An 18,021-nucleotide genomic window follows, 5' to 3' on the forward strand; every position below is an offset into this window, starting at 1 on the left:
CAAATGTTAAAAAAGCCAGTGTGTTCTGAAGCGAAACTTACGCTAATGTTTCATTTTGTTTTAGAGAGCAAAGAGCGGACAGAGAGAAGCATCTCCAGCTCTAATAAATAAAAATAAATAAATAAATAAACCCAAAGTTTCTGGCTCAGTCTTTAAAGAACTTTAAAATAACTTGACAAGAGTGGCATTTCTTGATGCAATGGTAAGGGCGGGAACAGTGGTGCTGTGACGCAAACAGGAAATCCGTCATAGACTAGACCCCATGTGTCAAACACAAGGCCTGTGGGCTGGATCAGGCCCGCGACACAATCCTATCTGGCCCACAGAATTATTCTGATTTTCTATGAATATTAGCACGTTTCCTGCAGTGCACTACAATCCCCAGCATACACTGCAGCGTAATCTGTAGGGCAGCGTTTATACACTACCTGCAATCCAGCAGGTAAACCAATGTAAACACCTGGCTAGCTAAAAATATAATTAGCTAGCTAAAAAAATGACCAAAAGAAAACTGGACAGTAAACGCATGGGGTTTTACATCAGGTGGGAGCTTGAGTAATTTTTAACTAATAAGGATAAACCTATCTGTCTTGCAGAGATAATGTGGCTGGAATGAAAGAATACAACATACTACGTAAAAATGAATCTCTTCTGTTTCTCTGTCACACAGCTTCAAAGCTTCAAACCACTTGAACACAGTTCAGCACAACCAAAGTATTGCAAAGTATTGTGGATGCTTGTTATTTGTTTTTAAACATATTTCTGTGCAAACTACACACAGATTTACTGGACAAAAGTTAATGACTACAAATAGTAAACCATAATAAACAAACACCACATTTCTTTTACTTACGTACATTTGAATAAATATGAACTTATTGCCATTCAAACATACTAAGAATAATACAAATCCTTTATTACACACTTCTATAACCTAAGAATAGCTCAGCCAGGCTGCAGTGAAGTCCCTGTAGTTACTGAATAATAAGCCTTAGTATGTAAGTCTGGGATTTTAAGGGGTTAATACGCACCTTCAATAGGCAGCCTATTTAGCTAATACTTTACTGACATCTTGTGGCTGAAACCTGCTATGGCACCATTTTCACTGTTTCCATTACACTTCAGTTGGCATTCACTGCATTTCAAACACTTTATCACTAAGCCAATATTAAATTCACATAAACAGTTTTCATAAAATTCTACAGTAATCTCACGTCCAACAGTGCTGAGTCACTTTAACATGAAACACTTTCACATAGCAACTGTTTGTCCAGTCTGTTGAACCTCTTAACACGCCTCTATGCAGATTAATACAGATGTCTCAATAATCAAATAATGCTTACAACTGACCAGTCCTCACACACACGAATACTCAAATTCAACACATTGTTACATGACTGGTACTAACAGTTAGACCAGAAAGAGCACATTGTGGTTTAAAGTCTGTCATACTATGCACAAACCAAAGATGAAGTTCTTTTCATTGCAGCATTTGTAAATAGCTGGAGGCCAAAGTTACCAATAACAGCAATAAGTTACGTTTTTTCACTCCATCTGATTGACACAGTTCAAATTCCACCCGTTCTACACTGACCATTGCTAATAAGTATACCTAAAAAAAATGACAGTTTCATTTGAAGTTTGTCACACTATGCACAAACCAAAGATAAAGTCCATTTACTGCTCTGTTTTAAAAGTACAAGACAGCCACATTTGTGTTGTGACCCCTGGACTAGGGAAAATAGGCCTACTTCACATTAAATGAATGTAGGAAATGGTTGCTTGCCATTCCTATCATAATGCTTCACCCGCTGGCCTGTTAGTTGTTTGAATCCACCTCCCTCGGCTCTTTTTCTGTTTAATTCTCCTCCTTTTGAAATGCACTGCCTACTGCAAGCACCTAAAATTAACATTACTTTTAAAAAGAAATGCATTACATTTTAACCAATTTGAACAATTTATCTCATAAGGAGGGCATGTAGCTTCTATTAGGTACATGCTCGTTGACTGAAAATTCATCACAACCTGAATGAAGCATATTTAAGAAACACAGTCAGCAGCATATGTAACAAGCTAGAAAGAAATGTTTACGCCCACCTTAGCTTGTTTTTATATCACAAGCTAATGTGAACTTCTTTTAAGCAGCTTGCAATATGAAAAGAGCCAATGTTAGCTTCTTTGACATAACTGTCTATATGTTAGCCAATTAGCTGGCCTAGATACAACTGGTTCATGCAATGGCATAATATATGGCAACATTGCGTGATGTGATGCAAATGTGACCAGCTGTGCATTGCTTAGAAGCATATGTGTGGATGTTTATTCGAAGGGACTCTCACTGGTTATAGAATTTATCATTAATCATTTCCAAAACTTCAAAAGACTCACCTGGAGCCCTCACACAACAGCGTCACATCACAGGGGACGAAGGGCATCACTTTTAGTGTTACATGAGCATGTGCTGCAATTTGAGTGATTACCAGTGAGACCCATGATTTTAATCCTGTACAAATCTGCTATGTTGTTACTTTTTACAAGTCTGCTAAGTAATAATTCCGGAGCACTCTCCTACAATTCGCCAAACTCCCGAACTCCCTCAGTAATAGTGGTCCTGCCAGAGAACTTGTAGAGAAGAGAATTACCTCTTTAATGTCTACCGGGTTTCTCAAAAGCAAGACGGCGCAGTAGCAGTAATGTTAGCGTCCTGCTGCTCAAAACACGTTTTCTGTAGAAACAATTAAACATACAGGAACCTTTTCTTTGTTTTTTTAGTGAAATACATCCTTCTGTTTTCTAAAGTTAAAGGAAAGTTCTGGGCAAGTGATTAGAAACTATTTTAACTTTTCATTTTTAGCCGTTTAGCTCCATTTATCCCCATTCATTGAGGACCCTGTCAAAAAACAGCTCTGGTCCTGCTATGGACAAAAATTCGAACACGGAGCTGGTGAATAAAAAGCCTGAAATCCACAACCCTTTTTGTGATGGCTGAATTACAAGGAGAAGAAAAATCAACTTAAAAGCACCTTTTGCCTGGCAGTGTTCTTGAGCACCATTTGGTTAAGTTGGAAAAACCCACTTTACTAGCCTAACGCTAGTCCGCACAATGTGGTTATTTTTGCGGTGCCTGTTGCATAATGCTGATGTAAACGTCTGTGCGATGCATTCTGATCCGGGCTACCTGGGGTAAAGTAGGGAAATTACACAAATTATTTATCCTGTACAAATAGGCCAGTCAAAACATGCACAACTTACTCCTCTGGTAAAACTAATCCAGCTCTAATAGGGCTTATGACACATATTTTCCATCGGCAGATTTACTAGTGGGCAATATATAGAAGCTGCTGGTGATCTTAGAACAATGACCCTGTCCACCCTGTCCAGCTCTCAACATCACTGAAGACTGAACTTCAGAGATGTGGAAGAATATCCTACGGACGCATATCAGTATCAAAATTAAAAGGAAAATGTAATATGTAAAATGGCAATGTATGTCTGCATTTAAATTACTCCGTCATATATGCAATGTTGAGCTCAAAATGAATATTAAAATTTACTACTGCAATTTTAATTTGCCATTTGATATACTGACATTTTGTTCAGACTTAGATGCTTTGAGTAGCTTTATTTAAATTAAAATGTATTTCCAGAATTGCATATTTATGCTTAATGTGCTTATGTAATAATTTTGTCAATAACATTATAAGCTTTTCACTCTTCAAAAATACATTTAAATTGTATTATCAAAGAGAACAACAAGCTAGAAAAAAGCGCCTCCCATCTTTACTAATACATATTTTCACCTACTGAGCTCATTCTGTAGCAAAATGCCTTTGAAATTGCATTTTCATTTTCATGGACTTCCCAACCTGTCAATCATCTCATCAAGGGGCCAAGAGTGGAAAAGGCTTTATCTAAAAACATGGTGGCCAAAGAGTCTACAGATACCCTTGCATTGATGAGGTGAGGAGAAATACAGCCATTTGTGACACTTGGCGTCTTTATACATGACCTCACGAGAAAGTGTTTAATCAAACGTGTGGCCAAGTTTTCTGGTTTATCAATCTGGCTGATAAAAAAAGAGGCTGATCAAGGCTGACCTGAGGCTTCGTTCTCGTCTTTTCCGGTCCACCTTAAACAGTGCAGCAGGTAAAATTGGGTAATTTTTTTCAGACCTATGCAGATTTTCATCCTAAAAGCCTTTGTATGCTTCCACGTTCATGATTCCATCAATGAACACAAACTCACCAGCATCACTGTATGACAAGCAGCCTCAGTCTTTGACATTTCCATCTGTGCTTTACAGCACTCTCAGTGCAGTCTGGTTGGAATTATTCTCCAGGCTTTTTCCACACTGACTCTACAGTCAGTCTGGTGCTGGGCTAAAAAGTTTTCCTTTGAACCATCACTTGGTTAACATTTGATAAGGTACCATACAGAATTTTACTAGTGTTTACCACTGGTTAAAATGTCACTGTATCTGCAACAGTTATGCGGAGTGAAATGTCTTTAGAGGTCAAGAGAATGGCCTGACTGGTTCCAGCTGACAAAATGGCTAGTCACTACTCAGATAAACACTCTCCGGTGAGCAGAAAACATCTCAAAATGCACAACAAATCTTGAGGTGGATGGACTACAACAGCAGAAGACCACAGCAGGTTCCACTTCTGTCAGTCAAGAATAGAAAGCTGAGGCTGCAGTTGGCACAGGCTCACCCAAAACCGGACACCTGAAGACTGGAAAAACATAGCCTGGTTTGATGAATCTCTATTTCTGCTGAGGCACACAGATCATGCAGTGAATCCATGGACCCAACTTCTCGTGTCCACAGCTCAGGCTGGTGGAGGTGGTGTAAAAATGTGGGGAATGTTTCCTTGGCACCATTTGGGCCCATTAATACCAATCAACACTAGAATGCCATAGCATATTTGAGTATTGTTGCTGACCATGCACATCTCTTCTGGACACAATATACCATCTTCTAATGGCTACTTCCAGCATGATAATGCACCATGTCACAGAGCAAAGTCATCTCAAACTGGTTTCACGAATATGACAATGAGCTCAGAGTTCTACCGTGACCTTCCCAGTAACTGTCTTATGTGGTAAAACGGGTGATTCACATGAACGTGCACCTAAAAAATCTGCAGGAACTGCATGATGCAAATGTCAACATGGACCAGAATCTCAAAGTAACATCTAGTGGAATCCACACCATTAAGAATTGTAGTTGTTTTGAGAGCAATGGGAGGCCCTGCCCAGAACTAGTACAGTGTTCCTAATAGTGCTCAGTGAGTGTTTACATACATTTCTCCTGACTCTAACATCTACATTTGCATACTTAAGCCCATTTTTTACAATTGCCCTAACCGCTTTTTGATTTCCCTGCCCCCCCCACTGAAGACTCAAAGGTTAATGCTGAATTAACAGTTCAGCTATAAAACAGGATTTTTTGGTTACAGTAACAATTAGCTCTGCAAGATACACTACTGCCACAGAAATCACACACAAAATTGTACAAAAAGTATTAAGTTTATTGAAAAGGTTTACACATTAAGACCATCATTAAAAAAAATGTAAAAAATGAAAATTGTTTTTAAAAAGAACTTGTGTGAAATAAGTTTCAAACCCTCACTAAATAGTTACAAGATTTAAAAGAAAGCATTTAAAAATCAATTCAGCTCTCCTTAGGAGATCAGAAATGGCACCAACAGCCTGTTGGGGGCTGGACAGAAAGAAAGAAAGAAAGAAAGAAAGAAAGAAAGAAAGAAAGAAAAAGAAAGAGCAATTAACAACAGCTTAGACTCCTCTTTAATTCTTACATGTCTCATTACTGTCTAGTCATTTACACAGAGAAATTTAAGCCACCCCCCACATCCCACCCCCAATTCACTACACTAAAGTCAACATGGAAAACCTGCCTTTAGTGGCCCTTTGGTCCAGTCACATTACTTGAGCCCTGAGGAACACCATCAGGTACCAGCATCAGCATCTGGTCGACAGTAGAAAACGAGAGTCAGTAATTCATAGAGATCACAGACAACTAACATGTATTACTCTACAGTTATGCAACTCATGCCTTTTTATAATAAATTTTATTCAAACTATTTTTAAAAGACTTAAAAACTAATAAAGCTATTTTATGTATAACTATAATACCGGATTTAGACTATTTTTCAGAAAAAAAAAAAAATCTCATTTTAGAGCAAGAGTTGCACATATTTCTATACAAATTCTACAAAATGTGGTTTTCAAAACCAATTTTAATGGCATATTCATTGTTTAACTGTATCTATAGATTTTGAACTTGTAAAGACCTATTTCTTTTATTTATTTTTGATTTTTTTTTGTTACACAAAGAAAATAACAGTTCTATTAAGAAAGAGATTTAGGGCAGATGTTACCTTTTGTTGCGATTCCTAGACTTTACGCCTCCTTCCTCAATTTTGTTCTTTATTATGTCAGCCCACGAAAGCCAAGTAAGCCTGCAAGTTTGCAATCTTCTTCACAGTACGTGTTTCATTCACACTACACATACAGTTATCCGCGTGGCGAGCACGAGGTAAGAATAGTTCTCTTTTCTTGATACATTTTGATGTACAAGCCCAATGAGATACATTGTTCTTGAGACTTGCTGGTGCCTTTTGATTATACGTTACCTTCCTTTAAAGGGTTAGCTATTTTAGAGGCCACTTTGCAGGTCTCACCTCATGATCCTTTTCAATAGAAGAAAAATATGGAGTGAGTAATAAGTTTTTTTCCTAAAAATAAAAAACATCAGATGGTATTGGTGCAGGTGAACAGTGCACAGTGCACCGACCTCTTTCAAGACAGTAAAACTATTTGCTGTATTGTGTATAAATCATTGAATTCAAAATTTAGCATAAACAGGTAAATTAATGGGGGGGGAAAGTAATTTGCAAGCTACTGAAGAGACGCAAAAATTGGGAAACTGAGCATTTATTTTTCAATTTTAATTGTCTTCGTTAATCAAGTATACAAACTGGGGCCATGGACTTTGAATTATGAAAATTAGAATAAGCAATTTCCACAATTTAATAACAGCCGTCTTAATTGGTTTCTAATTAGCAACGGTTTATACACAATATTTTTCCATGATATTGAAGTGTTGCATGGAACAAACTCAGCTTTGTATAAAAGTACATGTGGTATGTCTGCATGCAAAGTTTTTGAAACAAGGTCAGTTTTGCAAACTTACTTCAGTTAGTGAATGTCATTTATGTACTGACTGCTACAACAAAAGCAAAATACCAGGTTTTGTTAGCTGGAAAAGAAGATTGCGCTTTATTGACATACTACAGAAAAACAGATTTAGTTTCCTATTTAGGCAACGAACACAAGTATACTTATTTTGTGAAACGCAAAGCTATAAACAGCAAAGTAGAGAATTTGAGTTTAAGTAAGTGGAGTATATAAGTCCAGGTAACTTATATACATCATATTAGGCTGGCCATATTTTTCTTGCTGGGAGAGACAAATGTTTGCTCCATCCTTCATACAAAATAAGACAAAATTGCCTGAAATTAATGAGCATTTTGTTTCTGCTAACCATTGTCAAACTATTAGTGTTGGTTCGTACATGTGTCCAACTTTTGTACAAATTTTAAATACTTTCCCCCATTCATTTTGAAGCCTTTGGGTGAAAAGGCCATTTAAGTTTTTGTATTTGGGATGCTCAAAAGCGCTTTTATATAAACTAAGTGTATAACGATTGACATGTGTTAAGTTTTTGAGACAAAATCAGGCTATTCATAGGACCTGCAGAAGAACACTACTTAAGAGACATAGGCCTAAATACTAACCAGAAATAATTAGCTGTTCAAATCATAAGCAAAAATATCAACGCGCAAGACAACAATGCAAATAGGAATAAACAGAAGTCAACAGAATGCCTAAATAAGCATAATCCTTACTGTAACTACAAAAGGTTGTCCAAACAAGTTTTTTTAAGCATTAAAAAAAAAGCAGTCAGTGGCAAATAAAAAAAAAAGAAAAAGAAAAAAAACAAACAAACAAAAACACCGAAAAATAAATCTAAAATTACTTTGAGTTGTTAAAAGGAGTTACAATGGGAGGTGGTTGCCCAGGCAACCCAAGTGATTGAGACGTCTCAGAATCTTCCATATGGATGTTCCCGATATGTTCCTTTGTTCTGCCTTGAAGAAGCAGCTTTTCCCCCGTTTCCACCCCAAGCAGCACCATCCCAGTTATCGTCAGCTGGAAAAGAGGGAGAAGAATAGGAAAAACGTGAACAATCACATGCACAAAGCTAAATCAAACACAAAGCAGCGTTCATACTCATGAAGCCTCTCAGAGTAGAAGTACTAATCTAGCACCTGTTCTTGTCAGGAAAGTAAGAAAATATGACTCTTCCTAAATAAACAGTCCTACTCTGAGAAGCTTTGTGAATACAGGCCCTGGAGTGTAACTCAGCTCAGCTTTGTGAGAATGAAAACCTTAAGAGTCATCTTGCTTGATTGTACCATATTAGGCCACCTCCCACATATCTAGTACGTTTTAAAACTTCAGTGTCCATACTACATTCACCAAAGAGAAGCAATGGAAAACTACGAACCAAGTTATTCAATTATTTAAATAAACATTGCAAACAAAGTGCCATCAAACAAACAGACAGAACATGATTGCAAACAAATTCCATGCAGCCATTTCATTGGTTAATCCTGTTTAAAGTAACAGCGCTGTGTAACATTAGTGGTGTCTTACCATAAGATTCATAGGTATCGGGAGCTTCACCGTGACCGTAGTCGTAGTACTCTGTATCGCTGCATGAAGGCAAGAAAATATATCAACTTAATGCAATTTGATTCTGGTGCTGCTGACACCATGTTTGATTACAGGATTACATTACATTTAACAGACAGTTCACTTCAGTCCTGCCCAAAAACGACCGCTTGGGGTGTGATTTGAATATATGGGGGTCCAGAGTGTCTTAATATTTGTTTATTCACATATTAACATAAAACAAGTTTGGATCTCAGTTACAAACTCATTTAAATATATTTTTGACTACAAGTGACAGTGGCACAAAGTCAGGACACCAACAGCTGATGGTCACAAAATCAAACAAATGATCAAGTACAGATCTTGTGCTTGCTGCATACAAATGAATGTAAGCTTTGTTAACATAGGACATTTCATGACTCACTGCAAAAAAAATTTAAACAGCAAAAACAGTTCAAATGTCCAATATATTATTAACATGCAGCAGGAAGAAGGGGGGGGAGAAAAAAAAAAAATTGGAGGAGCACTTTCTATTGGTCCAAAAAGCGGTGACTTACGCCTGTGGAGCTGACTGGCTGTAGTAGTTATCGTACCCTTCGTAAGCAGGTTCAGCATAGCTCTCATCATAAGCCTAAAGGGAAATTATGAGTTAGCAAAAATCATAAAAACATGCCTCAGGTAGGGCAAACGAGTCAAATATTAAGTCTTTACTGGATGAGCAAGGTGCAGAAACTCACATATTCCTCGTATGATTCTGGTGGCTGTTGGTGATGTGGCTGGTGTTGCTGGTGGGACATTGCAGGGGCAGGGGCCATCCTCTGAGCGGCAGAAGGAGGCCTGGATCGCCCGGCAGCTCCACCACGGTTAGAGGAAGATGGAAGGGGGCCACCACGGCCCACAGGTGCCCCTCTTGCTGAAGCTCCTCGGCCTGGACCTCCTCGAGGGGCCCCACCACGGGGTGCTCCACCTCGTGGGGGCATACCACGACCCCTGAAGCAAAATTTCAATGAATAGGTGCACTTTCTATAATTTGGTCAATCTTTGCATCAGCACTCGCTGACTGTCAATCACTTAAATTTCTTTCAAAAGATGTTTTCTACTGTGTGAAACCATTTCATTTACAATAAAGGTCACATCTGCACGGGTGAGTGAAAACCTTAGGTGCGCAGCATTGTCACAATAAGTCATCAAATCACTAAAAACTACTTTCATTACACTTTCAAGTTCAAAACCAGAGGACTTCCAGTACATTATTTCCATTACAAAAACGAAGTGCAAATACCACAATGAGTAGGTCTCTAGTACAAAACCGCAAACCATTTTCTGATTTTATCATAAGACCCCTAAATGCTGCCTTGTAAAGCATTAATGTCTTAGTTGTAAGAACAAAATGAGATTCCCTCACCTGACTCCACCCAAAGGAGGTGGTGGGCCTCCACGGCCCCTGACGAGACCACCTCTTCCACGACCAGGGACATCCTGAGATCCGTTCAGATAGCCAACATCCATGAATGGGTCTGGGTGCATCTCATCCATGTTTTCCACCTGAAACACCACAGAAAGGGCACTCTTACAACAGATCTCACCCTTCAGAATTTACCATGTACAACTATATACCAGGGAGGACCTGATTAAGTTGAGCAATTGTTACATAAAAACTAAAAGTAGTACATTAAAACTCAATTCACTAACATATGTATAGCCTAAAACAAAATACTGGAGGAAAACAAAATCAATGAATCTCATGAACTGTCCCTACGTAGCCATATAGCCGTATAAAACACTTGGAGCACAACTACAGTAAAATTGCTAGACACTTCTTGAAACTCCTATGATGACAAGATTTTTCAAAGTGTTAGAAGTAGGAGGTTACAAACAACCATGTAAAACAGTGGTTTACAACACGTTGCAGCAGCAAAGCCCTTGAGTAACTTTCAGAACAGCATGCTGGGAAATTTTTTTGGGAATGCGGGGAAGGTTTCTTCAAATCAGCTACTTAAAACGTTGTCCAAAAGGCTCACTGTCATGTTGCACAGAGCAGGTCAGTAGACTGCATGCTGTTGGTGAGTGGTTAGCATTTTGATTTAAGGTGATACATATTTTAAGCCAGCCACCCAATTAACCATACAACAAAGACAAAGCCAGCAATGTCTCACCAGAAAACCTGACAATATTAATTTTACACGTCAGGCTGTTAATTTTTAATTTGAGTAATTCATTTGTCTCTTAACACTCAAATTAATCAAAACACCTATCCTTACTGTAAACTGATGCAAAGGCAACTTGGCTTCAATGGAACAAATCACTGTGCATTTAATTTCACTTGAGACGTACAGGCATAAGGAACTTCTTGACTTCATCCATAGCATGAGCCATACGCAGGTAGCACTCAGGGATTGGAGCAAACACTTCAATGTACACATGCAGCTCCATAGCCAGATGAGCGTATTTGGGCTCACCTCCCTTCCTCAGCTCCTCCTCCTAAAACAGACAAAAGCCACATTTTCAATCAAAACTCTCGAAATCAAGCTGTTTTACATCAAAACAGTTTCATAATTTGATAACTAACACAATGTAAAAAAGGACTGGAAAATAACTGAGAAAAACAAACAGTCTTTAATTCAAAAGACTTTCATTGTGCTAGCCAATTATGTCCTGTACACAGGACAAAAACATAGTAGTTACCTTGTTCTTGTCCCTCATGGAGCCCTTCCCCAGCACTGAGATTTTGGCTCCAGTGTCCTCCTGCAGCCGTTTGATGGTGCTGCCCTGGGGTCCAAGAATCTTCCCCACAAAATTAAACTGAGGGGATAATAAGGATATAGTTTAAATCACCAATTTGTACTGTATGCACGCTTGCTTAGACACTAAGCAAGTGAAATCCTTTGAAGCAAGAAAGCTCATTCACACTTTGGCTAGCTTAACAATATCAATATTAAAGCCTGAAAGGCCCAACACTGAGCAACTGTCCAATATCCACTCAATACACTTGCAATCTACTTTTAATATAAACGTTCCACTCACCCGAGGGTACTGCTTTACAGGAATAAGCACACGCTCCGTCACCCGGACATTTTTGGTGGTGAACAGGTCCAGGTAAGTTTCTTCATCTTTTTTAGGCTCTCCTTTCTGAATCCTTTCAATCTCTGCAACAGTCACAATATAGGCAATGTTACTCCTGACACTCTCACTTTCAGTTTCACAATGCTGTAGCCAACAGGGTCACTATTTAAAATATATTTAATTAAAAAAAAAGAAAAAAAAATGTATACTTGTGGGGGATTGTGTCTCAAACAATCCAGAATGGGTGGTGAAAATGAGCATCAGCCACTTCGGGCAAATATCTGTGATGTACTGAGCAAGATGGTGGGTAACGTTTTTAATGAACTAAAAAATACATACATAAATACATAAACTTGTTAAAAGTACAGTGTAAGTAAATTACCAATGGGGGAAAAAACCTGATGGTCTGATATCTATCTCTACAGCCCGTCAACATACCTGGGTGGGGGACCTTATTTATTAGCCATACGATTTATTTAAAATTCATCCCAGTTTTCACTGTGCTGAATAAATTCAGGACTGTTTCCAATGCACACACTGGTGGAGTGCTGAATGGGTGGCATGGGACAGTGCAGGAGGAAAGAGCACTCAACGTCTACAGCCCACACTCTCCACTGCAAGATTATTGAGCAGCTGACTCATCATAGTTGGTCAATTGCCGGTCCAATATGACAGTTCAGATCTGTTTAAGTGGAAGCTTGCAGCCCTACACAACTGTAAAACTGGCCCTCTAAACACTACACCACACAAGCAATAACTAGGACAGAAGAGGCTTAGTAAGCATTTGCTGGTACTTGGCACCTGCCTTGGAGGCAATATCCCAGCCCATTTTATAAAATAACCCAAATAACTACTTGTACCACACCTGAACCAGATTTTACTAAGTTGAGAATAACACCAAAAAAGGAGTCCTTGTGCTGCTCACTGCAATTCAGAGTCATCAATACAATTCAAGCTAAACCGATTAAACATGCACCAGGACGGCAGCCAGCAAATGATGCACTAATACGAGCTCAAGAATTTGGCTCCACAAACACCTTTCAGGAACTACTTTACATTCCATATTTCATGGTGAGAAGATAAACAGGCCTCGGTACGACAGTTCGCACGGAGTACGTTTATTCTGCACACACATTTCCACTTTCTGTTTTGTAACTCATTTCACTTCCCCTGGTTGTCATCACTGTTTTACAAAGTCCAGTCCAAAACCAGGACTAAATTTCAGGACATAACTGGCTTTTTCCATCAAACACAACAGTGCCATCAGGAGGAGATTACACTGCATTCACTGAATTCTGCCCATTTTATAAAACGAGATTTGTATCTGCCCACACTGAGGGATTCTTTATACAGAAAACTGAAGAGGGAAAATGGTTTGACTAAGACTAAAAATCCAATCAGATAAAATGATCCAGGGCAGCCACGCATATTTTGAACTCATCTTCTCTACACACTTAAACATGGTTTTTCAAGAATGATTTAGTGAAGACAGTGGTTCTATTTAAAACAGAAAACCTTTTGCATGGTGAAAGGTTCTTTAAATCGTGGCGAATGCGTTACTTACAGTTACATGCAGAACCATTGAATATGGTTCTATATAGCACCAAAAAGGGTTCTCCTATTGTTACAATCTCAAGCTTGTAACAATAGAAGAACCATTTTTGATGCTACAGAGAAACGCATGCAGGTTAACATTCTCCACCAATCAGAACTCCTCCCACATGCAAAGAACCAATTTAGCATGCAAATGGTTCTTTATTGAACCATTCCCTCACAGAAAGAACCCCTGAAGCACCACCATTTTCAAGTATGTAGTAAAAGCAGCCCATTCAGATGTCTCTAACTGGACAATGAGTTCAAACACGGGAGAAAAGCGGACTTACTCAAAAGAAAAACACTATTTTTTAAACAGAGATTTAAGATGTTCAGTCCTGTGCGTGCTGCTCTGTAACTTAGCAGAATCTCTCACATTCAGGTTTACATGTGGCTAAATCAGCCTATTGTTTAAAGTGTAACGTTATTAACAGTTGGAAAAAACCTAACGAAGCTTTAAGGTTTGATAGTCTTAGAAAAGTGATAAATTTCTCTTCATTTATTTGAAGCTACACTGAATTAAAAAAAAAATCAAATGTAACGCTACACCGTTTCGTCTGGTTTTCAGTAACCATGGTAAACGCTAGTATCAACACCTCGTGTTTTATGTTCTCAACTGGCTAAATATCGTATTGTCCAGCAACTAAACGAATATTTACAAAGAAAATGTTCACTAAATTAACATTTACAAAGAAAGCTGTTTTCAGTAAACGAACAGTGAAAGGCTCTGAGAATGTGGGCCATATTGTTCAATAGCCGCCTGAAAACAAACGGTTCCCGAGAAACGCAGCGGTTAGCTGAGCTTCAAATTCGCCAAGTTAGTTAGCTCGTTTGAATTTTCCCTTTTCACCCCAAATTAAACATCGGTAGCGTGCAACTGCTGCACCATTTAACGTGGAACGGGAGAATCTGAACAAGAAGGCGGCGAATAAGAAGCTTCGTCATTAGCTGCTAGCCTAGCCTGGCTAACGCTAGGCCTCACTCCACGTTGTCGGCGTTACGGAGCCATTAGCGCGCCATTTTAGCCAACAAACATGCGCTTGAAAAAACACCACATAAACAACAAACAAACAAAAAACAGATTACAGACTATCTGCGGACTATAAGGCGCTGCGCACCTGCAGTGAGGAGTTTCATGGCGTGAGTAAAGGACGAGTCCAGGCTGTCCTTCTCCGCCAGCAGCTCGGGCAGATATTTGCTCTCATTCTCCATTTTGGGGCCGCCGGGGTTCGCCTTCTTCCCTTTATTGTTGTTGTTGCGGTTGTCTTTCACATCCATGTTGGCGAGTTTACACGACGGAAAAACGACTCCGATGTAGTGATGAAGCTGTATTAAAGTGCGGTTTCCTCTGTGGACCCGGCGCTGCTGTTGAACGAGGAGCGGGTTTTATGCAGCTTCTCGAACAAAGAAGCTCGAGGAGGGCTGAGCCGGAGATGACGTCGTGCATGAAAACGAAGCTGATGCCTTTTGAAAAGAGATGCGTCGTTTGTTTGTTTGTTTGTTTGTTTGTTTGTCTGTTTTCACGCTATAGATTTAGGCAAAATAAACGTAGAGTCTGTTTAAGTGGGTCACTGGCAGCGTATCAACCTGTGTAAAATCATATGGAAACGTTTGGGCCACAATAATGTCCATATCGGTGTGTTCTCCGAGACTCGAACAACCCAAAATGATCAAACCGATGGCTAAAAGTGGCTTTTAGCCAGAGGTAACACTAGTTGTGTTTGTTTGCTGTAAGTAAAACAAACAAACAAACAAACAAAAAACATTCAAGAATTATTTTTGTTGTATCATTTTGCCAAAATAAATTCAAAACAGTCCACTATATTTCCTGGTGACGCATACACTCTTTTGTGGCTTACTGTATTTGTTTTAGGTTGATATTTTAAGTGCAAAATACATATTTAGCCATATTTAGTCATTGGATTGTTGTTGAAGGATAATGGTATTTGTTAAAAACTGTTTTTGGAGCCTTTTTGGCGACTTATTGTTTTTTACATTGTTCAATTAACAAAAAGCAATGACATTCCCATTCTCAACCACTAGAGGGCATGGATACACCACTCAGACTACAGCTCCAGCTTTAAACTGCAACCTCTCTAAGTTTTGCAAACAGCAAAGGTTTAAATGTGCACTTATGTTCAAAATGTGATCAAAAGTATGATCAAATATCCGAGAAAGTGCAAGTCTATGACCAAGGGTCAGAATCTAAATAGAGCAAAGATTACAAAAGCCAGTTTATTGTAAAAGGTAACAGAGTGTGTTACTGGATGTTTTGAGATCATTCAGTGTTGCTTCAGCTTTTATGCTCCTCTAACGTAAGCTATAAATATATAGTGAGTTCCAAAAGTTTTTGAGGCTTATTTTTCCACTCACCAAATTATTTGTACAAACATTCTGTGTGAGTGAGATTCTTACAAGATTCTTATACAAAGATGTAAAGAAATATACAGTCCAATATCTATAGGACCTATAGAGTTCTATAGGATTTATAGAGTTCAAAATCATCCAGAAATAACTCTATAGTTGTGGTTCTACAATTACAGATTGTAGCCCATCCGTTGCTCTGCATACTTTGTTAGCCCCCTTGGTCAGGACCCCCACAGGACCACCACAGAGCATTCATTATTTGGGTGGCGGATCATTCTCAGCACTGCAGTGACACTGACGTGGCTGTGATGTGTTAGTGCGTGTTGTGCTGGTATGAGTGGACCAGACACAGCAGTGATGCTGAGAAACAGATGGACTACAGTCTGTAATTGTTGAACTACAAAGTGCACCTATATGGACAATGAGTGTAGAAACAAGGAGATGGCTTTAATGTTATGGCTGATGGCTGAATCTGATTGGTACATCCTTATATATCCTTTCCACAGCTTTCCTGGTGTGTATGCTTTGCTAGGTAGTTTCTGCATGTGCTGAATTGCCGATTGCATCTTTCCCCAGAACTAGTAAAGAGTGAACAGGGAGTGAAATGTAGAAATGCTGGTATAAAGTTTACATTCTTTGTTAATTCAATTTTAGAAGTCAGACGTCACACACATACTCAGCTGAGCGGCTTCAGCAAATCAGGGGGCATTATTCAGTGCTTGCCTGACGATCACCTGCAGATTGCCCCATTGACCACAATGGAAGTGATAACAGGTCCAGCCTACTGGTCTTCTTGTGTCTGTCACCCGATAGTTGACTGCTGTGCGATTCACAAAAGACTGAATGATGGTCCAGTTTATTGTTGTGGCACTGTGCTGTCCCTCTTAGAAATGCAAACAGTTGCTTGGTTAAATGGCTGGACATTAGATCACTTAATCTATTTACAAATAAAGAAAACATATGCAGTAAAGAGATATACAGATTTTCAAATATATTCACACATGAAAGAATATAATTGTAAGGTGTTTTATAGATTGAGGGAAAATAAACATAGAACCTGTGTAATAGGTCACTGGTAGCATGTCAACATGCGTAAGATCGTATGGAAAAATTTGGGTCACATTAGTGTCCATATCTGAATTTTAAATGTCCTTTTTTCTGTATCTTCTCTAAGCAGAAATCTGAAGATATTATCAAAATTGATCAAACTATATGGCTAAACGTGAGCTTTATCATTTAGTTTCTCATATTAAATTCAGTCACATGTGACCACTGATTTTTAATCAAATTATGACAAGCACACTTAAACAAAACAATCCAAAAGAGTATTATTAGATGGTCATCCAATATATAACTATACAACATTTACAAAATCACGTTAGACCAATCAGAAAGAGTTCTGTGGTGTATGCTTTATTGTTACACTAAATATAGTTATTGGACATGAATGGGTTAAGACTGTTTGGCATTTATGGATGGAGTATGGACAGGTAAATTCATTCAATTTCCCATTAGCTTCAAAGACATCAAGTTGCTCAAATATTAGCCTATTTAATTCTATCCTTAAAGAGGAAGTTCACTGTAGTTTCGAATTTTATGTATAATTCAGTCATTAAAATCTAAATGCCTCTAAATCCTACCTGACAAAAATGAAATTGTTATGAATGTGCTGTCTGATGCCTGAGACATTGTTTTATGATAGTTTTGAGAAAAAGTTTTGGCCTAAAATGCATTTTTAAAACACATTCATAGTGGAGAGTTACATATAGATCTTTATAAGGCAAAAATAGTCCTCTAAAAACATGCTTTTTCAGATTTACTGCTGTTTTCTCATAATCATTATTACATATACAACTCATGTAGGTTCAATGGTCATTTTGTACTGTGCATAAACTGGCTGTATTTACATTGTAGACACCATGACCCCTGATTCTGATGACTGCTGTAAGGAAATTGGAGCCTGTATACTGTTCACCAATGAACTACTTCACATTCAGCCACTCTGGACTCTCAGAAATACTAAGGGTACTAAACTGTTACTGGGGTGGTACCCTCAAGGGTACATCTCAGTATCTTTAGTCAGAGAACATAATTGTACCATAATCTATTGAAATCATATTTTCTAAGCTGTACTGGCTCCACACACCCCGTCTCGTCTCCAGGCTTTTTATTTTATTGTTCTGTTTTAAAACATTTGGTTATCAAAAGGTACAAATACTAACTTTTCACCTGGAAAAA

The 18,021-nt window shown here is 38.5% G+C and overlaps 1 protein-coding gene across 3 annotated transcripts; it reads right to left on the reverse strand.

Moving 5' to 3' along the window:
• Positions 1-5,904: 5,904 nt before the first annotated feature.
• khdrbs1a (KH domain containing, RNA binding, signal transduction associated 1a) lies at positions 5,905-14,857 on the reverse strand. Of its 3 annotated transcripts, none has more exons than XM_036575099.1 (10): positions 14,535-14,857; positions 11,785-11,906; positions 11,446-11,562; positions 11,095-11,241; positions 10,166-10,305; positions 9,498-9,750; positions 9,318-9,391; positions 8,743-8,801; positions 8,086-8,235; positions 5,905-5,989 (listed from the first exon to the last, which is right to left on the reverse strand). In XM_036575099.1, the coding sequence occupies exons 1-9, from the start codon at positions 14,692-14,694 to the stop codon at positions 8,129-8,131; spliced, it is 1,179 nt and encodes a 392-aa protein (XP_036430992.1). In that variant the 5' UTR covers positions 14,695-14,857; the 3' UTR covers positions 5,905-5,989; positions 8,086-8,128. The 3 variants fall into 3 exon arrangements, 2 of the variants coding, with proteins under 2 accessions (XP_036430992.1, XP_036430991.1); XR_005007451.1 differs by having other exon boundaries at positions 5,919-5,989; positions 8,063-8,235; XM_036575098.1 differs by lacking the exon at positions 5,905-5,989 and having other exon boundaries at positions 7,274-8,235.
• Positions 14,858-18,021: the final 3,164 nt, after the last annotated feature.

This window comes from Colossoma macropomum, unplaced genomic scaffold, assembly GCF_904425465.1.
Source record: "Colossoma macropomum unplaced genomic scaffold, Colossoma_macropomum, whole genome shotgun sequence".
Taxonomy (NCBI): Eukaryota; Metazoa; Chordata; class Actinopteri; order Characiformes; family Serrasalmidae; genus Colossoma; species Colossoma macropomum.

Coding starts and splice junctions, on each gene's coding strand:
- khdrbs1a (XM_036575099.1), bottom strand. CDS start 14,694: ATGGATGTGAAAGACAACCGCAACAACAACAATAAAGGGAAGAAGGCG. Junction 11,907..14,534: donor CATGAAACTCCTCACTGCAG/GTGCGCAGCGCC, acceptor TGACTGTTGCAG/AGATTGAAAGGATTCAGAAA. Junction 9,751..10,165: donor CCTCCTTTGGGTGGAGTCAG/GTGAGGGAATCT, acceptor ATTTTGCTTCAG/GGGTCGTGGTATGCCCCCAC.